This window comes from Bos mutus, chromosome 11, assembly GCF_027580195.1.
Source record: "Bos mutus isolate GX-2022 chromosome 11, NWIPB_WYAK_1.1, whole genome shotgun sequence".
Taxonomy (NCBI): domain Eukaryota; kingdom Metazoa; phylum Chordata; class Mammalia; order Artiodactyla; family Bovidae; genus Bos; species Bos mutus.
The window spans coordinates 91,343,991-91,369,825 of NC_091627.1; the positions used below are offsets into that span (position 1 = coordinate 91,343,991).

Consider the following 25,835-nt stretch of genomic DNA (forward strand, 5'->3'; position numbering starts at 1 on the left):
CTATGGAAAATTATGCTGCTACTGGGTAGGACTATAATCAACGGGTGATTTCCAGAACTTTCAATTTTAAGAAAAATGTTAGGATTTATACATTATCATATTATACAAAGGTTTATGAATGGTTGATTATGTGACATTAAGTATGTTTACTCTTGCACGACATCTTTATTAACATCCAACTGTAACAAATTATTTATAAGACATTAATATACATTTTAGATATAGCAACATTAAAAACCAATCACATAAGCAAATGTAAAATTTGGTGTTATTGACAAAATGTAGTAATTCTTGATGATAGTTCTAATGAATGATATGACTTTTGACCTTAAATTATGCAAATAATCAAGACTATTACCAGGTTACTGCTGGATATGAGACCTATGACATAACACTACAAAATTTTATATTTTTACACAAATAAATATTCTTTTAAGAATCTCATTACAAAGAAACTAAGCAATTCTAATACTGTTTGTCACTGTTCCAAATATTTTGGAAATCTTTTAAATTGCATATAACCTTCAGAAGTTTTTGTGGATGATTTTTAATCTGGCAAAAGTACTTTTAACTTATGGGTACAAACAAAAGAGTAAAACAGTAATTGTGGGTCCCAAAATCTAAATAAAAAGAAATTACTTTTTCCTTAGGCTCTGTAGTCTGCTTCTGAAGAAAGTTTCTAACAGAGAACAAGGGGCAAGGCATTCCTGCCTAGAAGCATTTATTTCTAGTTTATAAAGCAGTATCACACACATAAAAAAACCCTACAAACCAATGTTTCTTAGAAATATGGGTACAAAAAACCTCAAGCAAAATGCTAGCAAACTGGGACTTTCCCTGGAAGTTCAGTGCTTAGGACCTGCGCCTTCAATGCCTGGGTTGAGGTTCAATACCTGGTAGGGGATCTAAGATCCCACAAGCTGCCTGACACAGACAGAAAAGGGAAAAAAACTAGTGAATCGAATCCAATTACATACAAAATTAAAAGACGCTTGCTCCTTGGAAGGAAAGTTATGACCAACCCAGATTGCATGTTAAAAAGCACAGACATTACTTTGTCAACAAAGATCCGTCTAGTCAAGGCTGTGGTTTTTCCAGTGGTCATGTATGGATGTGAGAGTTGGACTATAAAGAAAGCTGAGCACCGAAGAATTGATGTTTTTGAACTGTGGTGTTGGAGAAGACTCTTGAGAGTCCCTTGGACTGCAAGGAGATCCAACCAGTCCATCCTAAAGGAGATCAGTCCTGGGTGTTTCATTGGAAGGACTGATGTTGAAGCTGAAACTCCAATACTTTGTCCACCTGATGTGGAGAGCTGACTCCTTGGAAAAGACTCTGATGCTGGGAAAGATTGAGGGCAGGAGGAGAAGGGGACAACAGAGGCTGAGATGGTTGGATGGCAACACCGACTCAATGGACATGGGTTTGGGTAGACTCCGGGAGTTGGTGATGGACAGGGAGGCCTGGCGTGCTGCGGTTCATGGGGTCGCAGAGTCGGACACAACTGAGCAACTGAACTGAACTGAACTTACAAAAAGAATCACACATGATGACCAACTAACTAAGCTTTATCCCAGGAAAGCAAGATTGATTCATTAAAAAGAAAAAAAAATACATCATTTCATAGAATAAAAAATAAAAATAACAAAATCATTTCAAAAGATACAAAAGAAGCATTTGACAAAATCCAGCATCTGTTCATGATAAAAATACTCAAGGCAATAGGAGTAGAAGGGAATGTCCTCAACATGATGAAGGAAATTTATGAAAAACCCACAGCTATGATCACACTCAATGGGCAAAGACTGAAAGTTCCCCTAAGGTCTGGAGAAGACAAGGCTATTCACTCTTGTCATAAAAAATGTATAGCCTCTCTTGCTCTTGCTCAAGTCAATTTTGTCACAGATCTGGAAATCAATATTTAGTAAGCCATCTAAAGTATAGGGAAAGTGATATAATAATGGTATTATCCATTAAACGGAAATAATGAAAGTGAAAGTTAGTAAAAAATGGAGAAATAGTTCCATTATATAAGAGCGCAAAAGATTATTACACAGCAATTAGAAATTATAAAAATATAAGCTAGAAAGATGGATATGCTCTAATGTTAAATGAACACAGAGGTACACAAATAATTATCTACTATGTTAATTATAACCATGTGAACTATGTATATGACAAAAAGCCCTAAAGGGAAAACACAGAAGAGATACTAATTTATGTGAGGGTAGCAAGTTTCCAAAGTTGTAAAATTTAAATGCTTCCAAGTAAGCTTCGTTATCTCCCAGGATTTTTGGTATATATTTGACATACAGGCAATAAAAAAGTTAAAAGGAAATACAATTTTTTTCTTTTCTTTTAGGCCATGTCCCATGGCCTGTGTGACTGTAGTCCCCCAGCCAGGGATGGAACCTGTGCTACCAGCACTGCAACTATAATGTTAACCTCTGGACTGCCAGGGAAGTCCCAGCAAATACAATTTTAGACTAAAAAAACCTGAAGATTAATTGTAAATTTATTTTTTGAAACTACATAAACTCAACAAAAAATTGATTCCAATTCTCAGGTATAAGTCTAATTTACTTCATGAAAAATAGGCTATGTCTTAGTTTCCTTTCAGAGTAAATTCGTCATAAAAACAGCTTCTGTTGACAAGAGTAACATACATGTAGGAAAATATTTTAAAGTTTTTGAACATATTACTTTTTATCTTTTTTAACTGAAGTTCTGTTGATTTACTATGTTGTGTTAGTTTCTGGTATACAGCAAAAGTGAATATATATATATTCACTTTCATATTCTTTCCCATTACAGGTTACTACAAGATAATGAATACAGATCCCTGCACTGTACAGTGGGAGCCTGGTGCTTAGCTATTTTATATATAGTAGTTTGTAGCTGCTAATCCCAAACTCCTAATTTATACCTCCCCCTACATAATCACTTCTAAAATGAAGAAGCAGGTACCTGGAGAAATATTTTATTAACTTTAGTTACTTTGAATGAATCATGTAATCTCTTTTTCTTGGATCTCCGAATTAGCAAAAGGAAAAAAGCTTATATTACAGTGCCATTTCTTTAATTCATGCGAACGCTGCAAGGTCTTTTCAGAACATCTAAAAGAGTCACATCCTAGAGAATGATCTTTCCTATCTCTTTCACTGAATACAAAATAAGAATTAGGAAAAGAATCCTTTCAAGGTAGGTCAACTTTAATAAGCTTACCTGGGGATAATTTATGGTTGTCTTTCTTAAAATAAACACTAAACTGTAAATGTGGAGTTCATTATGTAGCAACAGCAGTTTGTTTCTGTTACCTTAAGGACCAAGCAACACAGTTAATTCCTATCATTATTATGTCTGTCTTTTTGTGGGAATTCTGAACTATTAAGATGAAGCACTGGCCAAAAAAGATTTGATCGGATAGTTTTAATATAGAACATTTTATTTTATGTAGTCCAATGGCTTGTGAAAGTTAACTTAAAAAATTTCAAGGCTATGAAATACATGTGTTAAGTGCTCTGCAAAATAAGAATGGCAAATCTCAAGATTTATGAATTCCTGGACAGTACTTCTAAATCTCAGATGAGTTCCATTATTAACTAGATTATAAAAGAATCATATCATGGGTGGAGAGATATGTAATACTGCTGCTGCTGCTGCTAAGTCGCTTCAGTCATGTCCGACTCTGCGACCCCAGAGACGGCAGCCCACCAGGCTCCCTTATCCCTGGGATTCTCCAGGCAAGAACACTGGAGTGGGCTTCCATTTCCTTCTCCAATGCATGAAAGTGAAAAGTGAAAGTGAAGTCGCTCAGTCGTGTCTGACTCTTTGCGACCCCATGGACTGCAGCCCACCAGGCTCCTCCGTCCAAGGGATTTTCCAGGCAAGAGTACTGGAGTGGGGTGCCATTGCCTTCTCCTACATAATACTAGTAGTTATTAAATTCTACTCACCTGAGTTTGAACCAGTAGGGACTGACTGGGAGATGGGAGAGGCTAATCTAACTTATCTGATCCTGTTGCACCTGAGTGTACTTTAAGGCAAGTCAGGGATTTTTTTAACAGGGAATTTTGACAAAAAGAAATTTTTAATGTCTTAACTTAAGAATCTCAACTCCAAATGAGATATAATTCCATTGTACTAATTGCTTACCTATAAGCTATTTCATATGTACTTTCTATCAATCTGCATTTTTATTTTTTATGGTTTGTTTATTCTTGGTCACTAAAAAAAAAGTTCTTAAACATATATGGTTCTTTATTTTCTAAGTGAAACTGTAAGAGAAATTTGTTTACTTGCAAAAAGCTTGAGGTCTGAGGATTCCACTTCTCTTCTGGTCTTCCATGCCATGTATTTAAGATGCTTAAACAAACCTGAGAAAGAAGGGGGGAAAGTTATAAACAGAGTTGAAAGGAGTGCTTTTTAAAAGTAAACACCCAGAACTAGGAATAAAATTGAAATGTTATTATGTCCAAGTATCTGAGTTTTATGGCCCCCAACAAAACCCTAAGGTTAGGTCTGTTAAAACAAATTTTTATCTTCAGATGTGATCTAAATTTATGTGGCATTACAATTTCTTCATTAGTGAAAAATGAATCAGCAGCTATTATAGATTAATACAAGCAACATATGTTTTTAATGAAGACTCTTTTCCAAACATCATCATCAACAACAAAATTCTTGGTGAGGAAAAGTGGTATTATTTTATATTTAAGAAAATCTCTTTAAAAATTTTGAAATGGGATATAGCTTGATAAAAAAGATATTGACTTAAATCTGCCTCTACATTCCATTTGTTGTAATATATTGTTTTGGTTGAAATGCATGACTAAAATCTGGTCTCACACAAGCATGAAGTAGGAAAAGGGAGGACACTGCAGATGCCTTGACATGATCCTGAGGATCCCCAGAGTGCCTCAGAACAAACTTGAAGACACTAGTCACTTGTTCACTCATAGAGCAAGAATGAACTCAAAGCATCCGCCAAACACAGGCCAACATTTACTCGAGGAGAAAGAGAACCTGGGACATGTTATCTGTACTTGTAAACTAACAATTTTATGTAATGGGCAACAAATTTGCCCATTTAAAGCAGTCTTTAAAAAAGCAGCTTTTATTGGTATTTCCTTGGTATTCTCTCAATGCTCTGTGAGAATAACAATGCAAAATACATTAATTCATTTAGTAAATTCACTAATAATTTTAAAGGATGTGCATATGAACAGCTTTGTGAATTATCATTTAAAGCACCATCAGACATATCACGCCACCTGGAATCTTAAGTCCTTAACCTTTTACCGATACTAGTAATTTTTAAGGAAGTATTAATAATTTCTTAAATAATTCTTAACATTTACATTTAAACTTTATTAAGTTCCAATCTCTCCCTTGAATAAAGTCAACACTGCTATTTCATCTACTTTGCTCAGTTATAATAGACTTGTTCTTTGCTTTCTCAAAGTAAGGTCGACCTCTGGTTAAGTATACTATAATAAAATCAGAAAATGAATCCCAACTTTGTGATTTGAGCATATGGTGAATACAAAATGATAACTTGTAAGCACAGATCTGAGATAAGCTGCACCTTTTAAAAACAGGAAGGCAAAACCAGGGGAAAACTTGGGCCATCTCTAATAAACCGGATCAACTTCACACATCTGCTGTTCTCACAGCAGCAAAGACGTTGTCTGCTTGTGAAGTTGAGAAGTTTCTTCTGACCTTTGAGTAATTTTGAAACATTGAATACACTCAGTGTAGAATTTACTACCAAAATTTCATCAAATCAAAGTTCCTTTGACAAGTGATTGTTCTTTTAAATCTCATTTTTAAGGTTTATTGTCATATGAAATGATTTTTATTATACCTCATTTATATTTTTATTATGCATTTTTGGGGGGCAGGGATAGGAATCAATTTTTCTATTTATAAGAAAATATAAAAAATTTTAACACAAATCAGACTTAATGGTATGTATCAGAAAACATGGATAGTATCTTTAGGCACTTGTGAAAAGGTACGTGGAACCAACGATACAGCAAGTAAAGAAAGGTGAGTGGCAAAGACAGACGCCTGGCACTACTGTTTTCTGAGTGGAGACAGCACTCAACTGACCAAGGCTGTGCTGAGTAAGTCAGTCCCTCACAGTAACTCCTGAAAACTGTGAGTGGTTTGTAAGTAACACCATTGTGTTTCTGCCGTCAGGTTCTTCCTCTCTCAATCCTGAGGCTGATTTTTGATTACAGGGAACAGAAACATGAAGAAACTCATGTATTTTGAAAAGAAGGTAAGTAAAACAAAATTTCAGTTCAAATTACAAAGAACCTTTGGGTTACAATACTTTGGCATTAAAAACAAAGGACTTCAATTACATTACCTTGCCATCATTATAAAGGTTTGGATTGAATCGCACACTATGACCACCAGTCGTCTCTAGATTCACAAGAGGGGGTGAACTGGGATAATCTTGAGGAAAATATACATCAAACTCAAAGCAGCCATTTGCATAAGGAGTGTCCGCAGGACCAGTTATCAGGACCTAGTATGCACATACGAATACAAAAGCCTATGTTACTATTTTTCAACACTGTTGTTGAAAAAAACAACGCAAAATAATAATCTTCTTACATCCTATATACATCTCAATCAAAATGTGCTAAAAATAAAGTAAAAGTTAAAAACATACACAGGAATAGGAAACGGTTTTAAATTACGATTAAAGTGATTTTGTTTTGGTGAAAACAGGCTTTTAAAAGAGAAATGCCCAACTGCCAACAGGAAAGCTTACCCAACAGCAAATACCTTTTAAAATATTAAGTTACGTTTTTTTCTAAGTGCTTTCCTTCATGATCTCTACAGTACTGTCAACAATTTGAGACTCTAATACATCATTACTATCTCAAAGGTATAAGAGTACCTTTCTGTTTCAAATTGTCAAGTTAATGTTTTAAGAAATAACTTACTTTTAAATATTATCTTCTGGGATAATGAGACAAATAGGTAACACAAATAAAATTCTCATGTAACAACTAATGACCAAAAGGTTCTGAGAGAAGAGCAGGTGTGTCCCTTAGGGCTGTGTGCGTGTGTGTATGCACACTGCGTGCTCAGTCGTGTCTGACTCTTTGAACCCCATGGACTGTAGCCTGCCAGGTTCCTCCGTCCATGGAAATTTTCCAGGGAAGAATATGGAGTGGGCTGCCATTTCCTTCTCCAGGGGATCTGCCCGATCCAGGGACTGAATCCACATCTCCTGCATTGGCAGGCAGATTCTTTACACTGTGCCACTTGGGAAGCCTTCCCTTAGGGTTATTGGTAGTCCAAAAACCCCAACAGTGACTATCAGGATTATTCAATGAATTATATTTGAATCAATAGATATTCAGTGTACAAGACGCAAGCAGCAAAGCCTCGGGTCCTGAACTGCTATGCATGGAGGCAAGTGGTACTACAGTCTCATCAATTTAAACTCAGATTTATGTTTTGTGGATTCAACTTGGGATTCTTTATGTTAGGTGCAGTATAATAACAAAGTCACAAGTCTGAATTTATGTGGGCCACTTAGAGATAAAATACTTCCCTAGGCAATCATCTAATAATTGGCTCTACTGTTTGTAACAAGGGAATGTGTGGTCAATAAGCAAGGTCTGTGAAATTTCTACTGAAAAATTATCCAAAAGAGCAAAACAAAAAAGCAAGCAAACAAAAAACTTTCCTCAAATCAATGGATCAATAGTTTCAGCTGTGTATCTAAGGAAGACTGACTATTTAATCCATTAGTTAAATGATGTAAAGAAAGGTTCCTCCCACCCCAGGGATCAAAGCTTTGAAAGTTACTTGCTGCAGCATCTCTTGGAATCTGAGGCCAGATCACCACAGTATTAAAACATAAAGCTGCATGTTTTATTTATTATTGTACTACCCCTGCTTACATCATAGATGACATGAATCTGTAAATACATTACATTACATTACCTAGGGAAAAAAAAACCTGAAGACTGATAGTATAAAACCTGAGAGAAATATTTTGGATTATAAGGAAGAAATCCTGTGACTTTTTTTCTACTGATCAGCATTAAATCCTTTGATAATATGCTCTAAAACTATGACAGGCTATATACAGCCTTTGTTTGGGGTAGGTATTTCTAGATCTTTTGTTTTTGAATGGTACTTGCTACTCTCATTCACATACTCTGAACATTAGAAAAAGACTTCCTTCATTGATATCCAAAACAGTCAACAGAATTTTTATTCAATGTATTAAAACTTCATGCTATTTCTAGTGGTATTTTATATGAATATCTGAGTAACTGGATTAGTCAGAGAAGTAAGAAAACGGTTGTTCTTCCACCTTCATGATGTCAAGCCGCTCCTCGTCACAGCGCACAAACACACTGGAGGACGAGGACAGAGGCAGTGAGGTGGACAGCGTCACGGCTTCCTGTGCAAGGCGGCGGGCTCTGGCAGCACTGTTGGCGTCGTTTGCATTTTTCACCTGAGACATGTAGTGGTAGTTTACTTTAAAGCCCAACTTCCCATCTTCATCTTCAGAAACCATCTCAAATGTATCTAAAACAAGAAAAAGGAAAAAAAAAAAAACACTGAAAAAAAAAAGAGAACCAGAATGGAGGATAGCTGTTATAATAACAAAAATCACAAATAAAGAAATCACTAACCCTTCTTCACCCAAAATGGAGAGACTGCAATGTGAAAGAAGGGCAAACTTATCAGTGTTTATGTAATACCTACATATATGTGTTAATGCTGCTAGATGGATAGAATATATCATGGAGACAAAGGCAGAAATGATTTTTAATTTGCAGTTTGGACATGTAGGTAGATTATATTAAGTATTTAAATGATATGTAGTAGATAAATTTATTCTTAAAATGAATGATATATTTTTTTGCCAAAATAATTCAAAATATGAAATACTGTAAAGTATTTCATTATATTTCATTTTTAAAAGAGAATAAAACTTTATATATTTGCACTGATTTGGAATCAGAAAACAGAAGTGACAAGCTGCAGTTTACTTCTGTATTACTTTTGAAATTAAATTAACAAGATAAAAGAGGATTATTAGGAAAATCTCCTAAATACTCTGACAGAATACAAATAATGGGCTAATTCTTTACAATATATTTAGGTAGAGTTGGAAGGACTTAAAGTTATTCTTTACTTATAAGCTAAATCCATATAGAACAGAAAGAAAAAATTATCTCTAATTCAGATTAACCCTAATTCACCAAAGGACTAAAACAAAGATGCTTAAATAACTTATAACACTAAATTAAAACTACCTACAAATGCTAGGGCAAATACAAAGAAACAATGGCAACTTTTGATCTTGTCTACATACAATTTTAAATATCTAGAAAAACATTAAAACTACATTTTAATTACCATTAATGCAATAAATTTTACCAAGAAGTGCAAGGTCCTAGGCTTGGTTCTTTGGGGTAAATAATAAATAGGAAAATATATCTGCCTTCAAGAAGCTTATAGCCTACAAAAAAGGAGAACCTATACAGTGTTCTACAAATATACTATGTCTCAGCAAGACTTCTGAATAGTTTCAATTAGCAAATATGTAAACCAGAGCTATTCATCTGCCCAACTCAACTGCTTTTCACATAATACAGGGAAAAATTTCCTTTGAGTTTTATAAACAGCAATTCACCAGATACACATATGGCCTATTGCTATGCCTGAAGGAAATTTTTACATCATATATTTACATTTAGACTTAAAGTCATGTCCAACTGGTAGAGTTTATGATTTTAAAAGATATGAGGGAAGCCTCCTAGCGACTAACATTAATCAACGCTTATGCCCTGTGACTCTGACAGTATGACATAAATCTACATTTTTGGGGGAAACTCCTACTTTACTGTTCTTTTTAATATCGTCAATGTCCTTTGGGTTGGTTCTCAAGAAAGATAAAGAAGGACATATAATAACAGTTAAAAGTGGTTATTAAAACTTGAAGTCTAGTGTTTGTTTATAGACCAGCATGTTATGAAGGGTACTTAAGTGATCTTTTCATCTGTCCTTACTTGCCAAGAGTTTTGTAATGGGAAAGGCTACAAGAGAACTATGCATAACTACCTTTTCTAAAAGTAAATCCCATGGAACTCTAAAAAGGTTTAAAAGTTACAGACTTAGCTCCAAGTCCCAAGTTTTGGCTTTCTTCAGGCAAGGATATAGAGACACAGAGAGGTAAAGAACAAAAACCACTTTCTGCCTGTTTGCTAGACATTTGGCTTTGTTTTTTCCCCCCTAGGTTTCTACTGAATCATGATTCCCAAACATATCTGTAAGTACAGCTATAAATTCAGAGACAGAAAGATGATAAAAATTTTTGCACGTGTTCTTGTCTGGAAAATCCTATGGACAGAGGAACCTGGAAGGCTACAGTCCATGGGGTCACGAAAAAGTTGGACATGACTTAGTGACTAAACAATAACAACAATATATGTGCATACATACATATATAGAGTATATGAATAATTCATGGTAAAAGCAAGTTTGAAATTCTAATTTTACTAGAACATATTTCAATAGCACCATTATAAACTATGAATCGAGATCAGAAAAATGAAGAGTATGATTTCAACTTACCAAACTGTAATTTCTTCATGACAGCCACATATTTTTCTTCAAGTGATTTCAATACTGATAAAGGTTTGGGTTTCATAGCCACCTTCTTTGAATATTCACCTAGTTTTTTTTCTGTTGTTTAATATTTCAAGATAAATTAAATAAGTATATATTTTGAAGAGTAGAACAAAAAAACACTGTATACTTCTAGAGATCAAATTTTGAATGCCAAAAAAATTACCAAATTCTTCATAATTACCTTCCTATTATCTCATTTTAAAATTAAAAGCTTTCTATTTCATACGAAATACGGCTAAAAATCTTATCAACTTTAAAGCTTAAATTCTTAAAATGCTAAAAAGATTTTATCCATTCATGCAAAAGTCACAGAAATGAAGCAATAGATGATGCAGAATCACTTATATATTCCATTATTAATACGTGAAAATGCCAATTTTAATTTAATGTACTATTTGGTATCTAATACAACTGCATTTTTCAATTTCATAACTTTCAGTGGGAAGAAAAGAGAAATTATATTGCATGTTGTCAGCCTACTAACAGTCTTAGATACCATATGCAGCAGAGATTAATATTTTAAAATTAGAGACTATCCATAATTAGCTTGAAAACCTGACACAGCAGAATCTTTAGGTAAATAACTTTATGGAAAACCATTAACAGAGGGAAGAGAACGCAGTTTTCAGTAAGTAAATAAAACATCTTTGTATCAAAAGAAATGTAGCAGAAAGGGACTAGTTCTGTACCTTGATTTGCTTGCCGCAAACTGGTAGTGGCTGCATAAACGATCTCAGCAGTCTTCTGAATGTCTGGCACCAAAAGAGTAAGGCCTTCCGGCTCTTGATCAGATGCATCTGGTTTTACTCCTGTTTTAACATTTTCCCTTTTAGATCTGAAAAAGTTTTTTTAATATGGAAAGAAAGGCAAGGAAAATTAAGATTTTAGTCTTGAAAAATAAATACTTCCATAAGTAACAGTGGTTAAAACTCGACAAGATATTGTGCATTTCATTCGACATACACACGGTATATACCAGGAGTGGTTCACATTAGACTCATTTTGAAGTCAGAGGATGATGCCTAGCACTATAACTGAAGTTTCGGGTAGGCTGTCTCTTCGTAGGCAAAAACAGACACAAGTTTAACACTGTAGAAACATCATACTATAAAAGACCCTGTTACTGGTTATGTCCTTTAATTAATATCTTTACAAACACATTTACTGAAACTATATACCTAGAAGTAGAGACATGACTTCTGTATCTAAAAGTAACAGATCCCCTGTTTTCTAAGACCTGGAAACCAAAGATCCATAGGTAGTTTTTCATTTTAATACTATCTGTATTTCACTTAAGAGTATATTAATTTCCATGATGGGGGGAGAAATATTCCAGAATAAACTGTAGGTTCACTACTGGGTAATTCAATTCATATGTGCTCCTATACAATGAATCTTTCTTTAAACACTAAGTTTTAGAGCATAATCATTTAAAAGATATCCTTCTGTTGCTCCCTAATCAGGGTCTAATATATACTCAAATTTTCTAGAAGAATGCTGTAGTATTTTATTAACAAGGTTCACTAAAAAACAGCAACTAAATCAATTTCCTTTTTCTTTCAACTCTCAGAATATTTTATTCAACTCATCATTACACCACTACTTAGATACTAAAAATCTACATCTTTGTTAATTACTTAAATAAATTAAAACTATAATCACATATAAATAAATGTATTTAAAATATTTATGCTAAGGTATGATCTAGACTATGTATCACTTATTTTTATAGGTTGTACACCTACTAACAAAAGGATGTGGCTATTGTATTAAAATAACATTTAACAAAGTGGGCATGGAGCCTTAAAGAACTTCAAAAAAGATTAACAGAAGGTAGAAGAGTCCTTAACGAAATAATATTAAGCAATCTATGTCCAAATGAACTGTTCTTTATCACAAAGACAAAAATCTGTTCAGAAGCAATTCTGTGCTTAACTTTAGGTAGATAATAAGATATAAATTAAGAGGAGCCACTGAGGTGGATAACAAAGGTAAATGGGTTTAGTGTCATGTATGAGTTCGGAACTGATCTCCACACTGTGTGAAAAAACTAGTATCCACAGCTACTTTATCCACAAGGTATATACTATCTCACCTGGCAAGATGATCTGGCTTAAGAACCATAATGCGTCACTGGTTTATTGCCTTTTCTCCTGTGTTCTCTTCCTGTTCTCTTCCCTCCCTGATGTATAGGAGTCACAGAGAACACATGGTCAACTAACTCTCCTTTGCTACTCAGAAACTGCTTGGTAGAGTTGGATATATTATGTATCGTTTTCGTCATCAACTTCTGTGTGTAAATGTGTATATGATCATGTATGTTAGCATATATATATATATATAAGGAGAATACAGTGAATGAATGTTTTAAGAGTGAAATAGACATTTTACTGCTAGAGTTAAATAAGATACTGCATCTTACAGCTATGAAGTAAAGCTGCAACTACAGATTAATAATGAGTCCAAAAATTTTTTAAATAAAATGATTCTGGTAGACAAGCTCAAATAGTTTCTCAACTTCTGCATTTATCAATAGCTGTTCACAATCTGTGTGAAACACTGAGCGTCAAGAAAAGCACATAAGCTGATTGGCAGGACCCCCTCTGAATTTACACAGACTTTCTTTCTCTTCAACTGTAAATGATGCTTTTCCTGGGGCCTAAAAAATTCTTAAGTAGAAGGGCCACTGAACAATATGAAAACAATAGTCAGTAGTTCGAGAAAACATAAGAGTTGTGGTTATTGATATAATAAAATAAAGATGGTTTCCTAAATCTATCATCAGTCAGTCCATCCATTAGACTCTCAATAAAGATTTCACTTAAAGAAATGCATCTTGACAAGCAGAGAAGGAAGATTACAGGAGTGAAGCTCATTTTTCCAGAATTAAGGTACTTTCTCCTTGAAGAAACAAGAACCTCTGGCATGGAGAGTAAACTGCATCAATGCAATTTAGAGCAAGTTACCCTTGGAAAACTGATTCTAAATTTCAAGCCCTATTCATAAATACCAATTACCTAACTCTAGTTTTTAAAAGATTAGTAGGAAAAATCTCTATTTTTAAAATAGTACAAATAGGATGAAAATTTGGACAATATTTTAAAAATATTTTAAAAATAGTGCAAAAGACCACAGAAGTCTTAAAAATAATATTTTTTACACCAAATGCATGAAAGAAATAATCATATACATCATAAAGATAAAGGCTGAATCATAAAGCAGACACAGTTAGACCTTTACTGTAGGTTCTAACGAAATTTTTTTTTTTATATGGAAAGTCTTTTTGACAAAAATATACAGGAGAAAAAGAATAAACTTCAAAAGGTGAATATATGAAGAACACAAACTACCTGCCTAACGATCACTACAACTAGTCATCGTCTGACATTAAACTACAGACAGTAGTTTCTTTTCTATAAAAGTTGCAGGTTACTGTCAACCCATATGTAGGCCCAGCTCATGAAAAAAGGCCATACCTTAGCTCACATCCTGAAGTCTGTGTGAAAAGCTATTTGAGTTCAAGGCACCTAGCTGGAAGTAGGTCTCTGAGACTGACAATGGATCCAACATGGTAAAAGCAATCAGCGACGGCCGCTACCATGGTATCCGCTGCTTTGTGCATACGTTGAATCTGGTTGTGATCACTGCCCTGAAGAAATACGAGGAATCAACTGAAGTTTCTACTATTGCAAGAATTATCTGCAAACATTTTCCACTATGCTGTGAATTCCAACTAAACAGCTAAGAAATTAAGCAAATTTTGGCTCTGTGACATATAGTCTACACTAGGATGTGAGCAGAATGGGCAAATCTTTCTTGTGAAAACAAAAAAAATAACCCCCAAAACTCATCATTCAGTTATATTGGACTGCCTCCACAAATACTACTACCCAAATTAAGCTAGATATATGTAAGGCTACAAAATATCAGAATTATGTTCTCTCATAATGTATGAAATGAAAACAGCTTAATATAGCTATTTTCTTGGTTGAACATCGGGAAAGACCATTTCAATCCCCTGCACTTCTAATTCTGAAGTCACAACTATCACACTGTTGAAATAAACATTTAAAAAGCAGAGTCACATTGAAGAAGTAATCAGGACACCATATGCTGAAATGTCCAGATTCAAAAGTATTAAGAATTAGCATCTCAGAGGAAGATTCAAAAACTACAAGAGAATAAAACTTCTACATTTACCTTAAAACAATGTGTTGTATCATAGTCCACAGTTCTAAAATCCTTTGCCAAAAATTATAGTTTAAAGTAAATAAATAAAAGTAAGCAGAAAGTTTTTTTTAAAATATTATGTGGAGAATTATTTGCTTCTTATGTCTACAGACAACATGAAAATAATTTTTGAAATGCACCACTAAACTTGATAAAGACCTTTGTAAGATGACTGCTTTCCATACATTTTTTAAATCTTAGTTTTTAATTCTAGGTTCCCTTTTATTTCTAAATTCTTTCCAAATGGAAGTAATAGTTTTAGGTTTCATTGGAAGTAGAAAATAAAATCTTCCTTAACTAAAGCATAAATAAGCAGTAGGAGAGAAGGGACTATTTAAAACAGGGGTATGAGCAGCCTTTGAAAATAAAACCTTGACTTCTAGATTAGATAAAAATATAATAAATTTTAGGTCAGACTAAACATCACAGGACAAATCATGATACTGTGTGCTGCTGTGATAATAATGCGCATCACCAGGGCACAATCCAACTGAGCCTAAGAAGGGACACTAAAATGTGTTGGCACTGTTGTCTCCATCACCGAGGAAAAAAGGCTGATGAACTGCTCTAAGTTTAATCACTAAAAGAAACTTAAATATGGTTGCAACAAATGCTTTTTGGCTAAGAAATCAGGTCTTTTTTATTTTGTAGGTAGGTTTGACAGAGGAAAAAGAAGACACAGGAAATGCTTTTCGAACAAAAACAAAAGTAGGAGGACTGGAACTGAAATTTCTCAATCAAAGCATTAGAGAACTAACTTAAAGGAATTAAAATTAGTTTGATGCCTTCTAAGAAGTAAATCAGTTAACTGTGGGTAAAAAGGAATTGGGGATTTCTACCAGAGAATTCAGTTCTTTTAAAACAACTGAATGACCTTTGCCCCAGAAGACACTTTGGAAAGCCAAGAGAATCAAAGCTGCTTACTTTCATGCTGTTAAAGAGAAGTTCAATGTCAAGAACACCTCACATTCAACACAGAGTCATTTGTGTCACATTCTTATTAGCAATTAAGATTATTTGACTGACTATTCTTATTCTTGTTCTCACTCATGCTCAAACTGAGTCTTTTGTTTTATGCTACTGCTCGGTTAGTTAGGCCTGAGGAGGAACAAAAGCTTTGACAGAAAACAGCAAAATTCTGGAAAACAATTATTTTCAATAAAAAATAAATTAATAAAAAAAAGATTATTTGACTGACAAAGTCTTTTTTCAAATTTTTGGTGAAACTGTTAAATACTAAATATACAAAATACGATTATTTGCCTACTGGAGTATAGCAGGAAAAGTCTGTACATGTCAAGGACAAAATATTTTCCTTTGCTCCTGCTCCAAGGGGGCTATGAAGTGTCATACTTATTCAAAAGTGAAACCAGATAACTATGGCTATACTATGACTTCATTTTGAGATAACAAAGGTTGCAATGGCTATGTTAAGATTTAAAGTATTACATAACTCATATGTAATGTATTAGAAGTCATATGCCACAAATCCCTTTATTAACGGAGGTAACAGAATTGCAAGTTTTTTCTTTTTTAAGAATCTAAAGAGTAAAGACATATTAACATAGTAACAAAATTTAGGAGGTGGAAAATAGGATGTGTTGGAGGGTAGGAAGAGATTTCTTTCACAACAGAGAAAACGATTTTTTACAATATTTATTTATTTATTTATGGCTGCACTGGGTCTTTATCGTTGTATGTGGGCTTTCTCTAGTTGTGGCGATCGGAGGCCACTCGCTCATTGCGGTTGGATTCTCCTGTTGCCCAGGCTCCAGAACGCAGGCTCAGCACTTGTGGGACGCAGGTGTAGCTGCCCCTGGCACATGGAATCTTCCTAGACTAGGAATTGAACCCATGTCCCCTGCATTAGCAGGTGGATTCTTAACCATTGGACTGCCAAGGAAGTCTGAGAAAATGATTTTATCTCCAACACACCACCCTCGTTTATGCAAGCAGATACCAAATCAATTTGAAAAAAAAAAACCAGTAGAGTAAAAGTATTAATACATACAGCAGTAACTAAGACATTTTCATAGGAAAGGTTTTAATTAATTCTTTTAAGCAAAAAGCAAAAAAATCAAATGGGTAAAGTTGACTTATTCCTCATTTAAGTGATAAGTACATTAAGATGCTACCAGTTCATGATCTACAGACTAAAAATCAGTTTACCTTCCTTAGTTAACCCTGGTAATCTAATAATTATCCTTAGGCGTAATCAAATGGCTATGCATCTCTAATAAAATATGCTGCCTTTTAACATCTTATCATAGGGATAACTTAAAAATTCTTTAGAATAAAGAGCAAAATATCAAAAAAAATTCTGCAGAATCTGTATTATTGTATATACTTTTTAAATTACCAAAAGTAAAATTTTCAATTAAAAAATTTTACTTCATTGTCAATATTTTAAAAATTTATGTATCCTAAATTTCCAAAGCCAAATCAGAAACAAGTTCCCATCTTCCATTTCTAATTATTCACTGATGTATGAGTCAAATTGCTCTTTGGAAGTTCAATTTAGAAAATAAATATACTGGATCGCTTCCCTGGTGGCTCAGATGGTAAAGAATCTGCCTGCAATTCAGGAGACCCAGGTTTGATCCCTGCGTGGGAAGATCTCCTGGAGAACGGAACAGCTACCCACTCCAGTATTCTTGCCTGGAGAATTCCATGGACAGAGGAGCCTGGTGGGCTACAGTCCATGGGGTCACAAAGAGTCAGACACATCTGAGCGACTAATTCTTTCACTTTTTCACTATATTTGATTGGGACATTAGGAAACTTGAGGTCTAATCATAGCTCTACTACTCAGCATTAGAGAACGTGGAACAAATTACAATATTTATGGGCCTTGTTTTCGTCTTTTATAAAAAAGGGGATTTGAACCATATGAACTCTAAACAGTGTCCCTTACAGCTCTAAAAACCACCAGATTTGTTACAAACTAAATCTTAATTACCAAGGGACTTCAAATTCAGTTATTAAGATTGCTTGAGATTTTGCTAGAATATAATGAAAACTGACGATAAACATAATGCTTATCAGACGCTGGGAGGAATTGGGGGCAGGAGGAAAAGTGGACAACAGAGGATGAGATGGCTGGATGGCATTACCGACTCAATGGACGTGAGTTTGAGTGAACTTTGAGAGATGGTGATGGACAGGGAGGCCTGGCATGGTGCGATTCATGGGGTTGCAAAGAGTCAGACATAACTGAGCAACTGAACTGAACTGAACTGAATGCAATCTTATAAGGAATAATCATTTCATATGTTATATTACCGAGGTAGGAGTATTACGTCAATTTATAATTTTTAATTTGTTTCTGTCTGTTAATCACTTAAATAACAGAATAAGCTGTATTTTGATACTTGATCTAAGTGTTTTCCAGAAACCAGTGAAGGCTCAAGTCTAGCTGTTATACAAGCATGAAACCTAAATGATCAATGAACAATTTTGGTAAAAGGTACCAGCAGTGTATGAAAATAGAAGTATCTGGACTACAGGTCAATCAATTTGCTTTCTTCATAAATACAGTTTTTGATAATGAACACTACAGGCACCAGGAAACTGGAGGGGCTAAATCCGAGATTTATTGCCTAATAATAATTATTTTTAAATGTTAAACTTTAAGTGATAGTTTCACTCCCTATCAAATAAAAATAAATAATCTCTTGCCTAAGCACACAGAGCAGAAAAACTGTATACATCTACGAACTGTTGAGATTGTATATATCCTACACAAAAGTTATATTGCAATATTACTTCCTTGCATTTTTTATATAAGTATTTGATACTATATTACAACTACCCACAATTTAAAGCAGTTTGGCTTATTGTCTAGAAAGAAGGGAAATTAATAAAAGCACACAGGCTAGAATAGAAATACTACACTAATCACATTATTTCAAACTGGCTGAACAAAAGGAATTCAGGCAATACATCTAAGTCACTAATCTGATAGGTATGAAAATTCATTTTCACCAGATTTTAATCTCTCGTAACTGTCATAAAATTAAAGTGACCTTGATCTTACGTATAATAAACAACTAATCACAGGGCGTATTTGCCACATATCTAACATAGATTATACCTTTAAACATCCTTAATACAATAATGTAATTAGCCTCCAATTAAAATCAATGAATTTATATTGAAAAAAAAGGTTAAAAAAAATCCTTTATGTCCTATTTCTGTACATGCTGGTATTCTCACATGCCTCTCCCCACATTGCCTCTCTTTTTGCCCCTAGAGAACTACTTCTTACTGCTTGTAGATCTAAAAATTAAAAGTATTAAACACAAAAATCATCGAATTACAAAACTAAAGAAAAAACAGAAATTAAGACTTTTTGCATAAAATAAATGAAAACCTGGTAAATTTTCTTTGCATTAGACAGGAAAGAAAAGTGTTAATATTGCTATACTGAGGGCACCTGAAAAATGGAACATTTTGATGATCAAGTTTTCAGAAACTATGCTGGAGAATGAATTCTACTTACCCTTTATGACAAATGTTTAACTTTTTGTTCTTCATAAATGTTTATTACAGCAGTAGACAGGCCAAAGAATATTTTTATTAGGGAAGTCCCTTGATCTTTCTTTGAAGTAATTAATAAGAGGTGGCTTTTGAGTAAGTTCTCAAATAAAAGTAAATAAACTACTCAATGCTCCAGTAATGCTGAAGAAGATGAAGTTGAACAGATCTATGAAGACCTGCAAGACCTTCTAGAACTAACACCCAAAAGAGATGCCCTTCTCATTATAGGGAACAGGAATGCAAAAGGAGGAAGTCTAGAGATAACTGCAATAACAGGCAAATTTGGCCTTGGAGTAGAAAATGAAGCAGGGCAAAGGCTAACAGAGTTTTGCCAAGAGAACGTACTGGTCATAGTGAACACCCTCCTTCAACAACACAAGACAAATCTACACAAGGACATCACCAGATGATCAATACCAAAATCAGACTGATTATATTCTTTGCAGCCAAAGATGGAGAAGCTCTATACAGTCAGCAAAAACAAGACCAGGAGCTGACTGTGGCTCAGATCATGAACTCCTTATTGCCAAATTCAGACTTATATTGAAGAAAGAAGGGAAAATCACTAGATCATTCAGGTATGACCCAAATCAAATCCCTTACAGTTATACAGTAGAAGTGACAAACAGATTCAAGGGATTAGACCTGATACAGTCCATGAAGAACTATGGACGAAGGTTTCTGACATTGTACAGGAGGGAGTAATCAAGACCATCCCCAAGAAAAAGAAATATAAAAAGGCAAAATGGTTGTCTGAGGAGGCCTTACAAATAGCTGAGAAAACAAGAGAAGCTAAAGGCAAAGGAGAAAAGGAAAGATATACCCATCTAAATGCAGAGTTCCAAAGAAATGCAAAGAGAGATAAGAAAGCCTTCCTCAGTGATCAATGAAAAGAAATAGAGGAAAACAATAGAATAGGAAAGACTAGATCTCTTCAAGAAAATTAGAGATACCAAGGGAACATTTCATGCAAAGATGGGCTCAATAAAGGACAGAAATGGTATGGACCTAACAGAAGCAGAAGATATTAAGAAGAGGTGGCAAGAATACACAGAAGAACTATACAAGAAAGATCTTCATGAACCAGACAACCACGATGGTGTGATCACCCACCTAGAGCCAGACATGCGGGAATGCAAAGTCAAATGGGCCTTAGGAAGCATCATTAACGAACAAAGCTAGTAGAGGTGATGGAATTCTAGTTGATCTATTTCAAATCCTAAAAGATGATGCTGTGAAAGTGCTGCACTCAATATGCCAGCAAATTTGAAAAATTCAGCAGTGGCCACAGGATTGGAAAAGGTCAGTTTTCATTTCAATCCCAAAGAAAGACAATACCAAAGAATGTTCAAACTACTGCACAACTGCACTCATATAACACGCTAGCAAAGTAATGCTCAAAATTCTACAAGCCAGGCTTCAACAGTACATGAACTGTGAACTTCCAGATATTCAAGGTGGATTTAGAAAAGGCAGAGGAACCAGAGATCAAATTGCCAACATCCACAGGATCATCAAGAAAGCAAGAGAGTTCTAGAAAAACATCTACTTCTGCCTTATTGACTACGCCAAAGCCTTTGACTGTGTGGATCACAACAAACTGTGGAAAATTCTGAAAGAGATGGGAATACCAGACCACCTGACTTGCCTCCTGAGAAATCTGTATGCATCTCAAGAAGCAACAGTTAGAACTAGACATGGAACAACAGACTGGTTCCAAATCAAGAAAGGAGTAGGTTAAGGCTACATATTATCACCCTGCTTATTTAACTTATATGCAGAGTACATCATGAGAAAAGCCGGGCTGGATGAAGCACAAGCTGGAATCAAGATCGCAGGGTGAAATACCAATAACCTCAGATATGCAAATGACACCACCCTTGTGGAAGAAAGAGAAGAAAGAACTAAAGAGTACCTTGATGAAAGTGAAAGAGGAGAGTGAAAAAGTTGGATTAAAACTCAGCATTCAGAAAACTAAGATCACAGCATCCAGTCCCATCACTTCATGGCAAACAGATGGGGAAACAATAGAAACAGCGGCAGTTTATTTTTTGGGACTCCAAAATCACTGCAGATGGTGACTGCAGCCATGAAATTAAGACACCTACTACTTGAAGTAAAGCTATGATCAACCTAGATAGAGTATTGAAAAGCAGAGACATTACTTTGCCAACAAAGGTCCATCTAGTCAAAGTTATGGTTTTTCCAGTGGTCATGTATGGATGTGAGAACTGGACTATAAAGCTGAGTGCCAAAGACTTGATGCTTTTGTACTGTGGTGTTGGAGAAGACTCTTGAGAATCCTTGGACCTCAGGGAGATCCACCAGTCAATCCCAATGGAAATCAGCCCTGAATATTCATTGGAAGGGCTGATGCTGAAGCTAAAACTCCAATACTTTGGCCACCTGATGGGAACAAATGACTCACTGGAAAAGACCCTGATGCTGAAAAGACTGAAGGCAGGAGGAGAAAGGATGACAGAGCATAAGATGCTGGATGGCATCACTGACTCGATGGACATGAGTTTGAGCAAGCTCTGGGAGTTGGTGATGGACTGGGAAGCCTGGTGTGCTGCAGTCCATGGGGTCACAAAGAGTCAGACATGACTGAGCGACTGAACTGAAAACTACTTAATGTTATTGAGGCAAATGAAATTAATTAGAACCAATATTTAAGTCAACCACTTCCCCATTTTTCTTCACATTATTATAAAAAAATTCAATTGAATAAGAATTGGCAAAAAAGGGCAAAATTTCCTTATGACAGCAACCTGAAAAGTTCCAATTTGTTCAAATTTTAAATAAGAGATGATGTCAGAAAATGGCCAAAGTAGAAAATTACATTTATGCTTATAGGACAGTTATGTTTTCAAAACTGTGTAAAACAGGTGTACAAAACATGTTATTATATATTCAGAAAAAATGAATTGCTGAAAAGATCCTTAAATAATTAACTGTCTAAATCTTGTCCGTTTTAGACAAAAGATGCAAAGTGCTGAATGTAAAACATATCTATATTGAAGTAATACACTTTGCCTAGTCTTTAGTGTTTTCTAAAGGAATGTTGCGTTTCCCTTGTGGTCCAGCTGGTAAAGAATTCACCTGCAAAGAAACCTGGGTTTGATCCCAGGGTTGGGAAGATCCTTTGGAAATGGGAATGGTTACACACTCCAGTATTCTGGCCTGGAGAATTCCATGGATATTTCAGGGCTTCCATGATAGCTCAGTTGGTAAAGAATCCACCTGCAATGCAGGAGACCCCAGTTCGACTCCTTGGTTGGGATGATCCGCTGGAGAAGGGATAGGCTACCCACTGCAGTACTCCTGGGCTTCCCTGATGGGCTCAGCTGGTAAAGAATCTGCCTGCAACACGAGAGACCTGGGTTCAATCCCTGGGTTGGGAAGATCCCCTGGAGAAGGGAAAGGCTACATACTCCAATGTTCTGGCCTGGAGAATTCTATAGACTGTCTGTTATCTCTGATTTGTCTTACTATAAATGCTTATTAATATAATCAGGCAACAACAATGTCAATCAGTTTATTTATATTAACTATTAGATTTAAATTAACTTTATATAGTTACTGCAAATTGTGAATCTTGAGAGAGGACTTTTTAGGAGAGGTGTAGACAGTAAAACTATAGACTTGTGAATAAAAGAATATTAAAATATTGTCATCTTTAGGGAGTTCTTGAAGTAATTTGTATAGTAAATATTTAACAACTTTTTTAAAGACAGACTAAATCACAATAAATTACTCCTAGTTGCCACTTTGCCATGTCAACAGGTTAATCTTGCCAGGAAAGATGAACATAATAAACTAGAAGTACAACTATTCCTTGAATAGAGCTCTTCTTTACACCAACCTCATCAGAGTACTGTAATTATCAGTCACCAAACTAATCCTCACCCACAAGAGATAATAATTTTATTATTAAGGTATAATTATAATCAAGAAAGTCTGAAACATATCTTATAGTCTATTATTTCAAATACTAAAAGTCAGAAGGTACTTTTCAGATACATGTATTTGTGTGCATATTACATGCATATATAATTATCTCATATGTTATTACATGTGACAGCAAAAACTCCTAATTACAGAACTAACAGCTTTAAAAGGCATTCAGTTGCATGGTGTTGTTCCACTGTGCCAGCTCAGTTTCTCCTCTAAGCAGTCATTCTTACTGAAGCCTTTGGATGCACAGACAGTTTGTTAATATGGCTGTAATGCAGTATTGGTTCTACCTAGTCTACTTCTACTCCTCAGCAGACCACGAGAAAGAAGGCAACCCAACTGATGTATCTCCACTACATTCCTTCACTCAAGCATTTCCTGAGTTATTCTTTATTAAAGTACAAGTGCCCCCATGAAAGACTAAAGGATAATTTGCTTCTTTATATAAATTTTAATAACCCAGGAGAGTATTCTGAAATAAGAAATCTGCCTTGAAGAAGAAGAACAAAATCCTGGAACATCATAACAGATGTAGTTATAAAATGCTTCACTACGCAGACAATGAGAAGCCAGAGGAGGACACTGGGTATCTTAGTGAGTAGGAAAGTGAAAAATAAAAAGAGAAGCATGTTAAGTTAAGAACAAGCTATTCTTTGTGAAAATCTTAAGGTGAGGATGAGAACCAAAACACCACTCTAAATTGCGGCCACATATAAAACAAAAGCTCGGCTAGCTTGGCTTCTGCTAACTTTAGTTTCTCCCAATTAAACACTGATAAAAGGCAGAAGAGGGCTTCCCAGGTGGCGCTAGTGGTCAAGAACGTGCCTGCCAATGCAGGAGACATAAGAGACACGAGTTTGATCCCTGGGTTGGGAAAATCCCCTGGAGGAGGGCATGGAAACTCACTACAGTATTCTTGCCTGGAGAATCTCATGGACAGGGAGCCTAACAGGGTACAGTCCATAGGGTCGCAAAAAGTTGGACACAATTGAAGCGACTTAGCATGCAAAAGGCAGAAGACCAAGACCATGAATGGACAGGGTCCCATTCCTTTTAAATTTTGTTAGTTTTTATTTGCAAAATGCCATTACTTTTAGAGGACTGGAAGATATATCCTATTAATAGAGTTTCCCAAAGCATGAGAAAACATTAAGTGGCAATTAGACACAGTATTAGTCAACTGAATTAAGAGTGAGAAAATGAGAGTATTTTACCAATGAAAAGAAAGGTCTCAGTAAGCCTTTGGTAACTACTTATTTGCTAAATCTTCTTTCTTAAAACAGAAAACAGGCCAGACAATGGAGTCAGACACTAACTTTTTAAGAATTCAGTGTATTCACATTAACACTTATCATTTGCCAGATGATGGCAAATGATACTGACTTACTTTTGGCAGTTGATACTGGTTTTTCTGATATGTTAGTAATTTGATATTACCTCTTTAAATAAATGTTTGGTTTAATTAAGTTACCTGATCTAAAGAAAGATTCTACCAAAAGCACAGGTGGTACAAGAAAAGTTCTTCCTCATAATGTTGAAGCTCTGACAAGAATTTCTACCAAGAAAAATTTCCTTCAATTTTCAACCATGAAAATGGTTTGGTTTATTTGATCAGATTAAGAAAAATCCCATTATTACATGACACTCTTTTTAGATTCAAGTAAGTTCTAAAATAATACAGATAAAAGGCTCCAGAAAAATTAAATCTAAGGCCTACTTACTGTCATATAAGTTCTCTCCATACACACAACTGTAGCTCGATGACAGCTTTAAGGAAATAAGCTGCAGCTATGGAGCCCACGTGCCACAACTACTGAAGGCTGCACGCCCTAGATCCCACGCTCAGAACAAGAAAAGCTACCACAGTGAGAAGCCTGCGCACCACAGCCAGAGAGTAGCCCCCACTCGCCAAACCTAGAGAAAGAGCCTGTGCAGGAACAAAGATCCAGCACGGCCGAAAACTGAAAAAAAAGAAAAAGATTTTAGAATCTCTGCTAATGATTCTTAGTCTCTTTCAAGCCAACAGATGATTGTTTTCTGTCTTCAGTAAAACAACCCAGTAGGATTAGTACTGGAAAATTTCTGCATAGGATTACAGACTTCAGATTCTTGTATACTAACAAAGGAAACCATTTACCCTATAGCACTTGCACTTTTTGAAGGAGATCCCTAGGGATTAAATTTGCAGTCACTGATATTAACACATAGGCAGAATAATGTAGTTAATAATTAATTTAAAGCCTGACTTAACATTATTGCTTTTATAAAGTCAAACATCTGAATCATAGAAAGTATTTCTACCCAGGAACTGTCTTTATAAAGTCCACAATATTACAGCAAGAATCCTAATGGACTCAAATCCTCAGTCCCAGCACGGCAGGATGGGAGAGGACACACACAGCTCAACTGTCAAGACAGAAAGGAAGAAA

General features: G+C 35.1%; 1 protein-coding gene across 8 annotated transcripts in view; it reads right to left on the minus strand.

Moving 5' to 3' along the window:
• BIRC6 (baculoviral IAP repeat containing 6) overlaps positions 1–25,835 on the minus strand; it is a 216,187-nt gene that overhangs the window by 12,224 nt on the left and 178,128 nt on the right. For 7 of the 8 annotated variants that reach the window (XM_070379760.1, XM_014477364.2, XM_070379758.1 and 4 more), the window contains 5 exons: positions 11,370–11,515; positions 10,624–10,734; positions 8,351–8,568; positions 6,377–6,538; positions 4,299–4,376 (listed from right to left, as the gene is read on the minus strand). In XM_070379760.1, coding sequence (XP_070235861.1) covers positions 4,299–4,376; positions 6,377–6,538; positions 8,351–8,568; positions 10,624–10,734; positions 11,370–11,515 — 715 coding nt within the window. Of the gene's footprint in view, positions 1–4,298; positions 4,377–6,376; positions 6,539–8,350; positions 8,569–10,623; positions 10,735–11,369; positions 11,516–14,156; positions 14,330–25,835 lie in introns of those variants that run through there. The other variant, XR_011466116.1, reaches the window with a different exon arrangement.